This window comes from Lucilia cuprina, chromosome 4 (genome assembly GCF_022045245.1).
Source record: "Lucilia cuprina isolate Lc7/37 chromosome 4, ASM2204524v1, whole genome shotgun sequence".
NCBI lineage: Eukaryota > Metazoa > Arthropoda > Insecta > Diptera > Calliphoridae > Lucilia > Lucilia cuprina.
Window position 1 is genome coordinate 101,707,961 of NC_060952.1, and position 15,308 is coordinate 101,723,268.

The 15,308-nt window shown below is 26.7% G+C and overlaps 1 protein-coding gene across 2 annotated transcripts in view; it reads right to left on the reverse strand.

The window, feature by feature from the left end:
• The window catches only part of LOC111684393 (protein tincar), a 35,034-nt gene that overhangs the window by 4,385 nt on the left and 15,341 nt on the right, over positions 1 to 15,308 (reverse strand). Inside the window, exons 1-4 of one of the 2 annotated variants that reach the window (XM_046948395.1) lie at positions 5,983 to 6,097; positions 5,671 to 5,905; positions 3,782 to 5,533; positions 538 to 976 (exon numbers count right to left, since the gene is read on the reverse strand). In XM_046948395.1, the coding sequence (XP_046804351.1) occupies positions 538 to 976; positions 3,782 to 5,533; positions 5,671 to 5,842 (2,363 nt within the window). In that variant the 5' untranslated portion in view covers positions 5,843 to 5,905; positions 5,983 to 6,097. Of the gene's footprint in view, positions 1 to 537; positions 977 to 3,781; positions 5,534 to 5,670; positions 5,906 to 5,982; positions 6,098 to 15,308 lie in introns of those variants that run through there. The other variant, XM_023446549.2, reaches the window with a different exon arrangement.

The following is a 15,308-nucleotide window of genomic DNA, read 5'->3' on the forward strand; positions in this document are numbered from 1 at the left end:
AGAAAAGAAATCTGTAATAAAAATATGTTAGATTTTTAATTAATATTTCTATAAAATACATATACAAATAATATTTTTAAAACAGGCGACAAGCGGAACAAAATAGTTTCTCAACAACAAATTGTGTGCTTTTGTATCAAATATTTAATTATTTTACGGTCCTTTTTCAGAGTTTTAAAAATTTTGATTTAAAAGTATATAAAATAAAATTTAGTTTCATACAAAAAAACAACAGGTGCCAAAATTAGAAAGGTGTTATATGAACAAAATTCTTATAAAAACTAACGAAACAATACGTGCAAAAATTAACACATAAAAATATCAATTAAAATGTATCTGAAGTAAAATTTAATTTTGGTTAGATTTAATGGTGTTAACAAAAGAATATAAACATCAAGCTTTAGAAAACAAAGATTTCGTTACTGTGGTTATGAATTTGTGTATGCTAAAATATTGAATTACTAATTACTACAGTTTTATGTTTAAAATGTTCAATTTCAAATTGGTTTATGGTTGAGCTAAAAAACGATTTTTTACCGCTTGCCATCGTTTTGTTCATGTTCACCACTTTGTTGATGATCTTCAGACGTACTAGTAACTTCATTGAATGTGACTTTTAATTTCGGAGAACTGGGTGTTATCTTAGGCCAATATATGTCATCTGGATGTGCATCATTTAGTACATCAGAGCTTGATGCATTACTGATTAGATTTCCTGAATTTTCACTGTTAATTTTGGGTTCCATGTTATCACTTGCTGAGGAACTACTAACGCCCATGGTGGTTGAGTTATTTAAGCTAGCTGTAGTGGTATTTGTCAAACTTCCTCTATTGTGCATGAGTAAAGGTTGTGTAGGAGCTTTTCCTATTATTGCGTACGCATCCAAAGGCGGCAATTTAAAACTCCATTTACGTTTTACAGTTAAACCCAGCCAAATTATTATCCATAGAAATATATGCATTACGCTTACAAGGGCTAAAAATTAACAAAGAATGGAAAACAAATGTAGTTAGATTAAATGTTTATTTAAATTGCAAATAATAATCTTAAAAAATATAAGAAAAATAATTTGTCATATTATATATCGTACAGATAAAACCCCATATTCATAAACAACATTTCATTTTATAAATTTCTATTAAAAATTAATTTATAAACAGTTCGGTTATAAATAAGGCCTAAAATAAATATCGGATGGTGGCACCAAGCTCCTGGGGATTCTGATGAAGGTCAACTCCTTATAAAATTTAGTAGAAAATTATGGACCAAACCACATAAACCTTGGTAAAGTGTTTTGGTTACAACAAAACTTTTTACTGTGAAGTTAGTTTCTTAAATAGTATTAATGACCATTAATTTAAAACCTGTTTGTGATGACATTTATTTTTTTATTATTTAATTTATTAATTTATTTAATATTAGCCCAGGAAAATAAGGGTTTTGTTGGGGAATTTAGGATAGGAAAAAAATGCACATACCTTCTTCTTAGCATAGTTAGTAAGGGATAGAAAGTCATCGAGAATATAGTGAACGCTAAGCGAGATATTGAAAGTCAAAGGTTACAAAAACCTGTTTTTACCGAATATCTGGATTATTATGCGTCGTACGGTTTTTGATGTTATTATAATTTCTATAGATTATATTAAATTTCTATATGTGCCAATTTTCTTTTAGCTATCTGAAATTCCCCAGATTACTATTTTTTGCCTAATTTTCCTGGGGTATATACATATATTATTATATTATTATTATTATTATATATATATATATATATATATATATATATATATATATATATATATTAATATATATATATATATAATATATATATATATATATTATATATATATTATATACATATATATATATATATATATATATATATATATATATATATATATATATATATTATATATATATATATATATATATATATATATATATATATATATATATATATACATATATTATTATTATTATTATTATATATATATATATATACATATATATATATATATATATATTATATATATTATATATATATATATATATATTATATACATAATATATATAATATATATATATATATATATATATATTATATATATATAATATATATATATATATATAATATATATATATATATATATATATATATATATTATGAACTCTAAAGCAATATTCAGGAGTCTTGTTATATGGGATTTAGATGAAAAAATGGACCGATTATATTCCAACGAGAATCGGCTCTTCGCACCGGAACGATTTGGAGTTTAACGAGAACGACCAAGAATTATCAACCCAGACACACCGACTTTACACCTGTCGCTGCTACAACAACATTGTCAATAGCATTCAGCCTTGGTACAATACTTTTTCCTACTTTCGAACTTCGAATTAAAGGATGAATGAAAGTGCTAATACGCTCATACCATAATTATTCTTAATTATGCAATGCTGAATAGGAAATTACACTTTTTAAGAAGATTACCAATTTTTGAGGCCAAAAGCGTAATTTGTTCATATGTATCTTTATTTTCTACATTCTAATTATTTTAGTATTACTATGTACTTAATTTTTTAATATTGATTTGGTTTTGTTTCAATAAAAATTTATTTGAAAAATTGTTATGACATACAACGCTACAACGATATGACTTCGATTGTGAATTGGACAAATATGTATGCCTGCTTTCTTGTTGTAATAAATTTTCATAACCAAATAAATAAATAAAATAAATAAATAAAAAATGAATTTTATTTGCTATTTTTCCTTGCAATTTTTTGGATTAAACCTGTTTTACATTTTTAACCATTTTCTTGGAGTAACCAATTATTTCAACAATTTTTCTATAGATCATCGTATTTCTGAGGCATTGCAAATATGTGTCTGGCTTATCATGTTTTTGGCCGAAACTATAAAAATACTTTTTTACATTGAAAATGTATTATGTATTAATTTGTGATAGGTTTACATAAATTTTCGCGTTTTTAACTTTCTTGTGACCAACTGGAAGTATTTTTAAATATTTTTATTTTTAAGCAAAAATAAGATTTAAAATTTATTTATGGTAAATGTTTCCCAACAAATTGGTCTAATTTAGATTTATTATATTTTTCTTTACACTTTTAACCATTTTGTTTTATACCTAATTAAAGACCCTATAAAAATTGGAACCAAAAAAATATTAAAAAAAAAGAAATTTTCTTTTAAAAAATTCATATTTTAATTAAACTGCCAACTTATAGAGAAATAAATTTATTGTAAATATTTCCCAATATTATGGCCCAATTTCTGGTTTATATATTTTTCTCAACACTTAAAATAAATTTGTTTTATTAGTAATTGAAATCTTTAAAAAGAATTCAGATGGCAAAAATTGATGGCATTATTTATTTACTGATTGGTCTAATATCGATATTATAACTTTTCATTTTTAATATTTTCTTCAACACTTTTAAACATTCTGTCTTTTTTCGTAATATGTTTAGTGTATTCTTTCCTTTACTAAAAAATCTTTTGGAAAAAAGTAATTGCACGATTTGAGTTTCGACCATAAATTGCGTATTTCTAGACCTAAGTGCATTTGCAGTTTTTTTTAATAGTGAAACCTATCAGTTGTTATGGATAATTGTATCATTTTGGTCGGAGGAGTCCAATTTTTTAGATATTTCTTATGATGCAATACAAGAGTCAACAATAAAATCGACTTTAATTTTTTAATTAGTTTGAGCTGTTTGCATTTCAGGTGACGATATGTATGTATAAGGTTTACTTACCTGCCATAAAAGTAGGGCAATGCAAATTGTATCGATATGTTGCGTTTAAATCATTTAACAATGGTGCTTTAACTACTGATAATGCCAAAACGTAACACAGTGAGGCACAATGGGCAAAATAAATCCAAGATTCATTGGACTTAAATGATATTATAGAACGGTCACGCATTTTTGCTGATAAACGTCCATGTCCATACAAGTACAAAATCATCGATGAAGAGAGTATTAATATGACAGAGAGCAAAAATAAGGCGATTGTAACACTGGCATTTAGGATTAAGCCGGGATTTTGTATCGGCTGACCTTGGCTGTAAATTTGAAGCTTAAAAAGATTCGATATTCCCACGAAACTAAATACAATATCTAATGCTGACGCAATCATTTGTACGCTAAACATGGTAGCGAATGATTTGGCAGTAGTCCAAAATACTGCCGGATAACGAACGCACCAAACCAAAAGGGCGAACAATAGATTAACAAACTCAGCACTTGGTGGATGGTTAAATACATTCACATCTATAGGTTTGTCAACGCCCAGAAACAACTGCAACATACCAGCAAATCCATCAAGACGTACAATACCATCGTCGGAATTTAGCGATTGAATGCTAGATGTAGTGGATGATTCAAAAGGAGTTATTTCTGCTATATATTCGTTTGAATCATTGAATGTTAAATCGCCAACTAAATACTCTGGTTCAATTTCTACTTGATTTTCCACGGTTAGAGGAATATCTCTTTTAAATTTTTTGATCGATTTTGTTTTAATTTCAATAATTTTTGAATTACTTGATATTGGAGTTGATGGTATAATCTCAGGTAGCTTTTCGGGTTTGACAATATGAATATTACTGTCACGCGTAGTTGTGCTAATCGCAGTGGACGATTTTGGATAACTGGCCACTCTAGCACGGCCATAATCCGATTCTTCATAGGAAGTGGATCTATGCTCATATATGTTGCCACCTTTATGATCTTCACTTGAATTCGAAACATTAAATTCATCTAGATTGTTAAATTCTTCAGATTCTCCGTATTTATCATTATTCGAATAACGCATGTCTTTTATTCGCCTAGCAGTTTTCATAACAAGCCGTTGCTGAGAATGTTGATGATTTTTACGTTGTGCCAAAGACGTATAAATTTTTCTTTGTCTATGATGTTTACGGGTCGATTTACCAATATGACTATTTTGACTTTGATATTGTTGATTATGGTGTGGTATATGATATGAAATATCTTTTGGGGCGGTTGATGAAGTGAACAAATTAAACTCGCTATTACTAGGAGTCAAATAGTTTGCAGTTATTGTTGCAACGTCAAGATATGTTTCTGTTGACGCAACGTTTCTTTCAGTTACTTCGGTAGTAGTTACCACGATTGATGCATTTGTAGTAATTTCATCATATGTTACAGTCGGCAGATAAGTTGGAAAAACGGTTAATACTGTTGTTGGTGAATATTCTGTTATAACTTTTTTTGAATCAACTAAATCGGGAATTTCGAAATATTTTATTTTTCCAGATTTCTTAAGTACAGCGTTTTGATTTTCTTGTCTATAATTATTATCGAATAAATTGGTACTATCTTTGCCATTTCTAGAATAAACAGTGAATATAGTGTCATTAAAATAATCTTCATCTTCTTGTTCAAGGAGTGTATTGTTTTGATAGGGTGAAGCTTTTATAGACAAAACTACCAAATTGCGACGATGTACTGACATAAAATCCAGTTCAGTTTGCCAAATAGTTTCTGTAAATAAATATGATATCAAATTGTTTTCAAATAGTTTTCGAATCTAATTTTCTTAACAAATAAGAATTTTAAAAAACAATAATAACAATAATAATAAAAATAAAAATAATAAATTTTACAAATATTTTTTGAACCTCTTGGTAGTAGACCATTTTCAATTACACGTCCTTCCAAAAGTAATCGAGGCAAAAGTAAACACATGGCTATTAAAATATGTATAAAGGCAGCTGTCGGTCCACCATGTGTCCATAAAGTTCGCAAAGTACCACCACGCGATTCTTCTTCTAAACCATCGTGTGGTGTCATTGAGCAACGACGCTCTTTTGCAGCGCTTCCTAATTTAATTCCATCATTTGCCAAGTTACCAACCTATAAAAATAACATAAAAAATTTATAAATATATTTTTTTAATGTAATTATTTCATGTTAAGCAAAAAGCTTGTTACCACATTTTTGAAAGCTCTAAATTATGTGAATATTTTATAAAAATCGGATTAAAACTTTGAAAACATAGAACTTTTTAATATGTTTTCATCAGAGCTTCGAATTAATTTATTCAATTTGAGCATAATTTAAATTGAAGTGTTTATTAAGAAAAATAAGTTTAATATGTCAATTCTTTTTAATTTACAGTGAAAATAATACATGTTTAATATACACGAAAAATGTCGTAAATTGTACGAAATAATTTAGGATAATGCAAAATAATTTTATATTATTTAAAAAATTTTTATTTTTTAATTACATAAATATGTTATGCTATGTATACACGTTTGTTAGATCTTACAACGTTGGCAAAAAAATGTGCAGAAAATGTCTAATAATACTGCCAACTTACAAATTTACAAAGATTACAGTTACAATTATTGTCAGTCTGTCAACGTTGCAAAAGAACAATTGTAAGTTCAGACGATTGTTAGATATTTTCTGAACATTTTACTGACAACATTGTTAGATCTAACAACCGTGTATGACGTCTTTTAGTTCATTTAAAAAATGGTATTTCAAATTGGATAACAATTAAAATTACGTTTAATTTACCTCGCTTAAAATTACGAAAATAACAAAAAAATTGTAACAAAATAATTTTATTTTGTAAAATCAAAAATATTACGACAGGTAATATTTTTGATTTTTCGTAAAATTAGAAAATGTGTTAGTTAAATAATATTTCGTAATATACACGAAATTTTCGTATATATTATGGAAAATGTAGTTACGATTTTATTTACAGTGTATGAAAATTTAAAAATCCTAAAAATTAAAACATTTTTAATACTTCTGTTATTACAAATAAATAAATAATAATGCGCCTACCAAAAATCGTTCATATCATAATAAAATTGTATATTTTCTTTGTAAGAAAAATGAAAAAAAATCGCAAAAACCTCAAAAAAATGCTTTTGATTCGGCTTTAACTTTAAGATTTATTTTTATTTGAAATGTGTTATCAAACTTAAAATAAATCATGTAATGTCTTACAAATTCTTTAAACCCTTTTGTTATTTTTTAAAACTTTTAAGTCTTATTGTAAGAAGCAATAAAAACCACATATTTGGATTTCAATGACTCGTTTATGTAAGTAAATTACATTTCGTTTTCACCTAAATTGATGTACTTCGAATATGTTTTTTGTAGAAAAATATGGTTTATAAAAGCGAAAATAATGTAAAGACTAACTTGCATTTTTTTTACTATGAAGTTTTAAAGTCAAATTATTTTTTCTATGCAAATGCATTTTTGTAGTCAGTAATTCAAAATAACTTTTCGAATCAACGAATTTGAAACGAAATGGCATCGATTTGTTGTTAAATGTTTTGCTATAAATGCATAAATTGCATCAATATAATAACAAATATTTCCTATAGTTTTTAATTTTTTAACAAACATGTCTTTCGAAGATCACGCTACATGGCTTTCAAAGTAAATTTTCCCCCAAAATATCTGGACATAATTTTAGTACAAAATATAAAAAAACATTAAAATATTAAAAATAAAACAAAACAACCGGCAAATTTTTTTAATTTCACTCAAAAATTAATACTTTATAGAATATTTGCACATTTGGATAAAATCATACCATCTCCTGGATATAATCTTCACCAGAACCCACTGGAAATTTCATGACATAAATTATAGCTTTAAAATAAATTTTCTAATTTTAGTTTAAAATTATTCTTCACATGAATTTTCAATTTTTTTATGAAAATAATTTGTGAATAATATTATACTTTTTCTTAAATTTAAAAAAAATGTTTGTGTTAGTTTTATTTAATCATAATATAATTAATATCATTATGTTTAATTTTGCTAAAATTTAAGAGAAAAATATTACGAAGTGTTTTCGTACTTTCGTAAAAATAGAAAAGGGTTTTATTAAATAATATTTCGTATAATACACGAAATTTTTGTAAATATTACGAAATTTTTTTGGTAAAGTTGAGCATGGATTATTTCCAGTGTAAGAATATGGTAAAGTTTACGAAATATTACTTTATGCAAATATTCTGGTTCATTTTTCTAATTTAAGTTAAAAATTATTCTTCACACAAATTTTTTTATGAAAATAGTTATGTTTAATTTCGCTAAAATTTAAGTAAAAAATATTACGAAAGGTTTTCGTACTTTCATAAAAATAGAAAAGGGTTTTATTAAATAACATTTCGTATTATACACGAAATTTTTGTAAATATTACGAAATTTGTATATATTACGAAATTTTTTTCGTTAAGTTGAGCATGGATTTTTTTAGCGTAACATATGGCATATTTTATAATTTTTCTTTGTATTATATATTTTACAATGAATTTATTTACTTATTTGGACTTTTTTTAAATTCAAAAAAATCTTTTTTACAACAAAATACAAGGATTCATATCTAAAACTACGACAATTAATTTTCAATAGTTTTATTTATTTTTTGTTGTTCATTGTCAATATTTGTCCTACACCCACCTTAAATCTGTTTCTGGGCCTGTTCATCTGTATGTTCATATAAACAAATAACTTGACAAAATTTTTGGATACATAATGTCTTAATGTCCTTAGGACACCAATCACATTTCTGTATGGACAGTAAAACACTTATTCCTTTCACATTTATAGCTGGGGTTAACCTCATCTAAAATAATAAACGTTATTGTAGCTCGATTTCACCTTAGGATTTTCGATCTTTATGAGTTTCATTAATTTTCTCGCAGTCAAATAAATTCTTCTCTCGCAAGATGGAAGTTCATCCGACAGTGAATAAATTACCTGAATCGAACCGGCCTCGATTCGATCCAGCGAAGTTAAGGCGGGTTTATAGGTAAGAATGGTTTTTAGATATATAATTTTGTGAAAAAAAGATAATATTTTTATGTCTATTAAATTTGTAAGTGTTACACCATTCATTGATATTAACCTAAATACTATAATGTTAACGTAGTTAGATCAGCTTAGCATTACATTGAAATTCAAACCTAGTTTATTGGTGTTAATGGTCGTTTTTTGGTCGTTAATCATAACATCAACATTAGGTATTAAACACCTAGTTTTTTTCGAACAAAGATGAAATTGGATTTTTTTAGGGTTTAAACATAGACCGTTATTAAATGCCTAATAAAATACGTTATAGAGATCAGCATTTAGTTTATCTACAACTTGCATTAAAAAGTTGTTAAAAGTCCTTGTGGTATCCCCCTCGTAACTGGAAGTGCCGTAGAGTACTGATTATTCAAATAGAAAATGTCTGGGCGAATAGTCACTTGACATTAAGAAAATATAAAATTCGTATATTTGAGATAATATAACAGTTACGGTTGTCATCAAGAGAAATTATAATAAACCTTTAAGAAAAATTTATAATTTAGCACATGATGAAATGAGTAAAGGTGGGAGCGTTTGGGCAACAACTGCAACAAACTCAATATTTTTTGGTTTGTTTAGAGTATGGGTTTTATATAAAAATGAAATTTCTAAAATTGAAAAATAATAAATATTAGAAAGAAAATTTGCTATGTATTTCACAATATTACATATAAAACTGTCGTTGTATTTAAATTGTATTCGCAGCAGAACAACGTTTTATTGGTGCTTCATCTGAATTTCTTCATTTGAACCCCTTTATCAGCATTTTCATTCATAATTTTTAATTTGAAATTTTTTCGTTTAAAAAAACACAAATTTAATTTTTATGTTAGAATAATAATAAATTAATTATTTTTGACAAAACCCAAGCACTTTTACAATAAACAAATAAAAATCAGCTGGCTTGACGATTTCACCTTACTTAGTGCATCCTGATTTAGTATCTAAATAATTCATTTTTTGGGGTATGTATTATGTATGTAATTTTGATTGGGGGTAGCAGCACTTAGTATTTGATTTAGACACTGGGATTATTTTGGTCTTTACTTAATTTGACGGAAATGTTAATGTTGCAATAATTGAATTATTCGCGGAAGTAGATGTTTGAAGAATTAGGATTAATGTTTCACATCCGATAGCATTTGATTTAGCGAAAATAATGCTATATGATACATCAATAACTTCAACATAAAGCACATAGGTCTGTCTGGCTTATCATGTTTTTTTGCCAAAACTATAAAAATATTTTTTTTACATTAAAATAGTTTTATGTATTAATTTGTGATAGGTTTAACTAAATTTAAGCGTTTTTAAACCTTCTAGTGACCAATTGAAAGTATTTTTGAAACCCTTTTTAAGCAAAAATAAGCTTTAAAAATAGCCCATTTGTAGTTAAAGGGGTAGGTTTTGTTAAAACTAATTAATGTCAAATGTTTCCCAATAAATTGATCTAATTTAGATTTATTATATTTTTCTCAACACTTCTAACCATTTTGCTTAATTCTTAATTAAAGACCCTATAAAAATTGGAACCAAAAAATAATATTTAAAAAATAAACTTTTTGAAGAGAATAATATACATATGTAATTAAAACAAGTAAGAGTTCTATATTTGGCTGTGCCGAATCTTATATACCCTTCACCATGGTGTGTTAAAAAAAAAACAGTCGGTATCAAAAACTCCTCTTTTACATCACTTACTACGGGCTGAACATAATGTTTCTAGAATCAATATTATAGAAAATTCAAAAAGTACCTTTTGTAGAACGAAAAAGTACCAAAAAATTCCAATTGACGTGTTCTCGCCTAATCCGGACTCTACATACTTAAATTCATGTTTCTAAATTCATTTTTATAGAAATCGACAAAGCACCAAAAAGTTTCCTTTTATGGGTTCTCATCTAATTCCGAATCTACATATTTAATTTGATGTTCCTAGGTTTAATATTATAAAATATTAAAAATCAATATTATAGAAAATAAAATATTAGAATCAATATTATAGAAAATTCAAAAAGTACCTTTTGTAGAACGAAAAAGTACCAAAAAATTCCAATTGACGTGTTCTCGCCTAATCCGGACTCTACATACTTAAATTCATGTTTCTAAATTCATTTTTATAGAAATCGACAAAGCACCAAAAAGTTTCCTTTTATGGGTTCTCATCTAATTCCGAATCTACATATTTAATTTGATGTTCCTAGGTTTAATATTATAAAATATTCAAAAAGTACCTTTTGAAAAACAAAAAAGTACCAAAAAGTTCCCTTTTGCGGATTTTCACCTAATGCATACACTACATATTTAATTTCATATTTCTAGGTTGAATATTACAGAAGATTCAAAATGTACCTTCTGAAAAACGAAAAAATACCAAAAAGTTCCATTTTATTGCTTCTAATTTAAGCCAGGCTCCACATACTTAATTTCATGTTTCTAGCCAATAACAACACACTAGTGCTGCTCTCGCTCTGCTACTCTTGCTCATCTGCTCACGCTCTGCCTTGTTTTTATAAACAAGAGTACAATATCAAAATTTACCGTATGATTTTGTTTTGTTTTTTGCAATTGCTGTTTGAGCATAAATTAAAAAACTTAATTTTTGATTAAATTGTCAGAGGTTGTCTCGGATTTTTGCTCATATCTCCGTTATTTATGGATCGATTTTGCTGATTTTAAATAGGGATCTCCCAGAAAGCAATTCTAACAGAATTATTGAAGATTCGGACCTCGCCGATATCTGGGGCCCTCTAAAAACTGATTTCAACAAACAGACAGACGGACATCCGCTATCCGCTATCGACTCCGCTATCTATATGGATTCAGAATATATATACTTTATAGGGTCGGAAAATTATATTATAGAAATTACAAACGGAATGACAAACTTATATTTACATGCATATTTTAATTAAACGGGGAACTTATTGCGAAATAAATTAATTGTAAAAATTTTCCAATATTATGGCCCAATTTCTGGTTTATATATTTTTCTCAACACTAAACAAATTGGTTCTATTAGTAATTGAAATGTTTTAATTTAAATTTTTAACTAAACAGGCAGCTTATGTTAAAGATAATTGATGGCAAATATTTCTTAACAGATTGGTCTAAAATCGGTATTCTATATTTTTCTCAACACTTTAACCAATTTTGTTTTATTCTTAATTAAACAAATTCTGATCACATTTTTTTCAATAACGTAAATTTTTAACTAAACGGACAAGATATATTAAAATCAATTGGCAGCAAATATTTCCCAACATATTGGTTTAATTTTGATTTTTTATATTTTTCTCAACACATCAAACATTTATGTTTTAAATAATGTCAATTTTTAACTAAACGCGCAAAATTTATTAAAAAAATTTGTGAGGTAGTTTTATGAACTTTTTGAAATAAAGCTAAATTAATTTAAGTAAATGTGAATTTTTAAAGTTTCAAAAAGCGTGATATCAAAGCTAAGGATTGTCTAAAGAATTTAACAAATTAATTTATTAATTTTGCATACAAAATATGTTATTAAATTTAGTTTCTTTTTAAATTATACCTAAATTCGAATACTTATGAGAGACACTGTATGTGTTTGGTCCAGCGAACATCATACTGTATTTATTTTTAAAGTTTCAAAAAGCGTGATATCAAAGCTAAGGACTGTCTAGAGAATTTAACAAATTAATTTATTAATTTTGCATACAAAATATGCTATTAAATTTAGTTTCTTTTTATATTATACCTAAATTCGAATACTTATGAGAGACACTGTATGTGTTTGGTCCAGCAAACATCATACTGTATTCTTATGCCCAGAACATCAAGAGCAAGGCGAATTCATATAAGGTGGTTTTATTCAATCAGCTGAAAATTTTTTCTTAATTCGCCTGATTTACGAAGCTGCCAAAGTTTGTTTTTGATTACATTTTTATATTTAAAAATTTCCGTTAAACGGAGAAAAACTTCGTTTATATTTTGAATTATTCAAGTAAAACATCTAAAAATACCAAGCCTCTTGTAAACAAATATCATTTTATTTAAATAATTATGTTATTGTTTACATTTTTATATTTAAAAATTTCGTTAAACGGAAACGGTATGCATACAAATATTTTATTTAAAAAAAAATATTTTTCTTCTAAATGTTATCATATCAAACAATATTTTATATTAACATTGTGCATATAACGTGATTAACAAAAAGTAATCTCTTCCCGAACACTTTATATTAAGAAACACATATGAAGAATTTAGCCAGACAGAGGCAGATTGTTTTTACGTGATGGCTTAATTCAGAAATCTATTAAATGTTAACAAATTAAACAATATTGTTTTATATTTACACTATGTAGATGAAGAGATTAACAAAAAGTCAGTACCGGGACGCTTTATATAACAAAACCCGTTTACCCGGCCGGCTGTTGATACTTTATGGCGAAATATAAAAAATAACACAGCCGGAGCAGATTTATTTACTCGTAATATAATTTTTTCATGAATACTTATGTACCTTTTTATGTTTATTTTTTACAAAAAATTAAAATTTACTTGACTTCAGGTAATAACAATTTTAAACAAAATTAGATTCTTTTCGATTCTTTGGAAGTCAATAAACATATCACTTCTACAGAAGGTAAAAATTCACTTAGTGCTACCTTTGAAGTGGCGATGAATGTTATTCTTGTGGAAGTACTTCGTTTTATTTTTGCTGGGTACTAACACTCTATCAAGTTTGGGCAGTGGTTAATTACTTTCCCGCAAGTAAGATTTGCTTGCGAATTGAAGAACTAGCAAATCATTTTCGACGTTTTTAATGTTTTTCAAAACGTTTTATTGAGATAAGAGGAATAGGAATTCAATATTACATTAAATGTTCCCAACAGACAAAAAGGTTAGAACATCACTTATGACACCAAAGGATTCAAGCTAGCAAAAAAATTTTGAAGTTGTTCAAGAAGAAGGAATATGTTCATGATTTCTTTTGTACGTATTCCTGTTAATGCATTTTATATACAGTGTCTCTCATAAGTATTCGAATTTAAGTATAATGTGAAAAAAACCAAATTTAATAACATATTTTGTATGCAAAATTAATAAATTAATTTGTTAAATTGTCTAGACAGTTCTTAGCTTTGATATCACGCTTTTTAAAACTTTAAAAATTCAGATTTAGTAAATTAATTTAGCTTTATTTAAAAAAAGTCCATAAAATTACCTCACAAAAGTTTACGAATTTTTTCTGTATTTCATATTTAACTATATTATACGAAACACAAAAATTGGAATCGAATGTTTTTTTGCTAAAAATTGTTTTAGGGGTTAAATATCAACCGAATCGATATAATTTTTGACCATTTGGTCCACAATTTTGGGGCATTTGTACCATCTTTTTATGTAATATCATTAAAATGGCGATTTTTGGCCATATTTGTATTTTTTCTCCTTTTTCCCAGAGATAAAACCAAAATTTGTTATTGGACCCTTTTGGTGTCCAAAAATAATATTTTTTGTTACAAGAATCCGTATTTAAACCTTCCAGGATATATTATTGGAATCATTCTTCTATCGCTAATTCAATTTATTGGAATTCAAGTTCGTTTTTATAATACTAGGGTCAAAAATTTTCGGGGAAACTTGTCTTCTATATATTGGATTAGATATCAGCTGTTATACATTTTAAGTTTTCAATATATTGTTGAAGTGTACAACTCCAAAACATGCCTCGCAGAAACGCCATTCAATATAGTGGAATCATTCTTTTTATAACCAATGGCCTCTAGGCTGAATGTCACCATATCATTATGGTCTAACTCAAAAATATTGATATCTGTTTAAATATTATCTACTATGATCAAAATAAGCCCAAAATTTTTTACATACAGTGTTGTTGTAATGGGCAACATAATCGTGAATGTTATGAGTAGTAAAAATTAAAATCTACTGTATAGGATGACGTTTTGTTAAAGCATGTTTTGGAGTTGTACACCGCTACGATGTCTTGAAAATTTAAAATATATTAATGCTAATATCTATAATTATATATACTAGCCAACTTTGTCGGAAAATATTGATCCTAGTGGTACGAAAAGGGACTTAAGATCCAGATACTTAATTCAATTAGAAACAGAAGAATTATACCAAAAATATATCTTAGAATGTTTAAAAACAGATCATTATAACAAAAATTATTATTTTTAGATACCTCAAGGAATCTATTAAATCCCAATATTAAATTTTAGTTTTATCTCTTAAAAAATAGAAAAAAATGACAAATATGGTCAAAAATCATAATTTTAATGATATTATATAAAAAGATGGTACAAATGCCCCAAAATTGTGGGCCAAATGGGCCAAAAATATATCCTTTCGGTTGATAGGAACCCCTTAAAACAATTATAAGCAAAAATACCATTCCATTCTAATTTTTGTG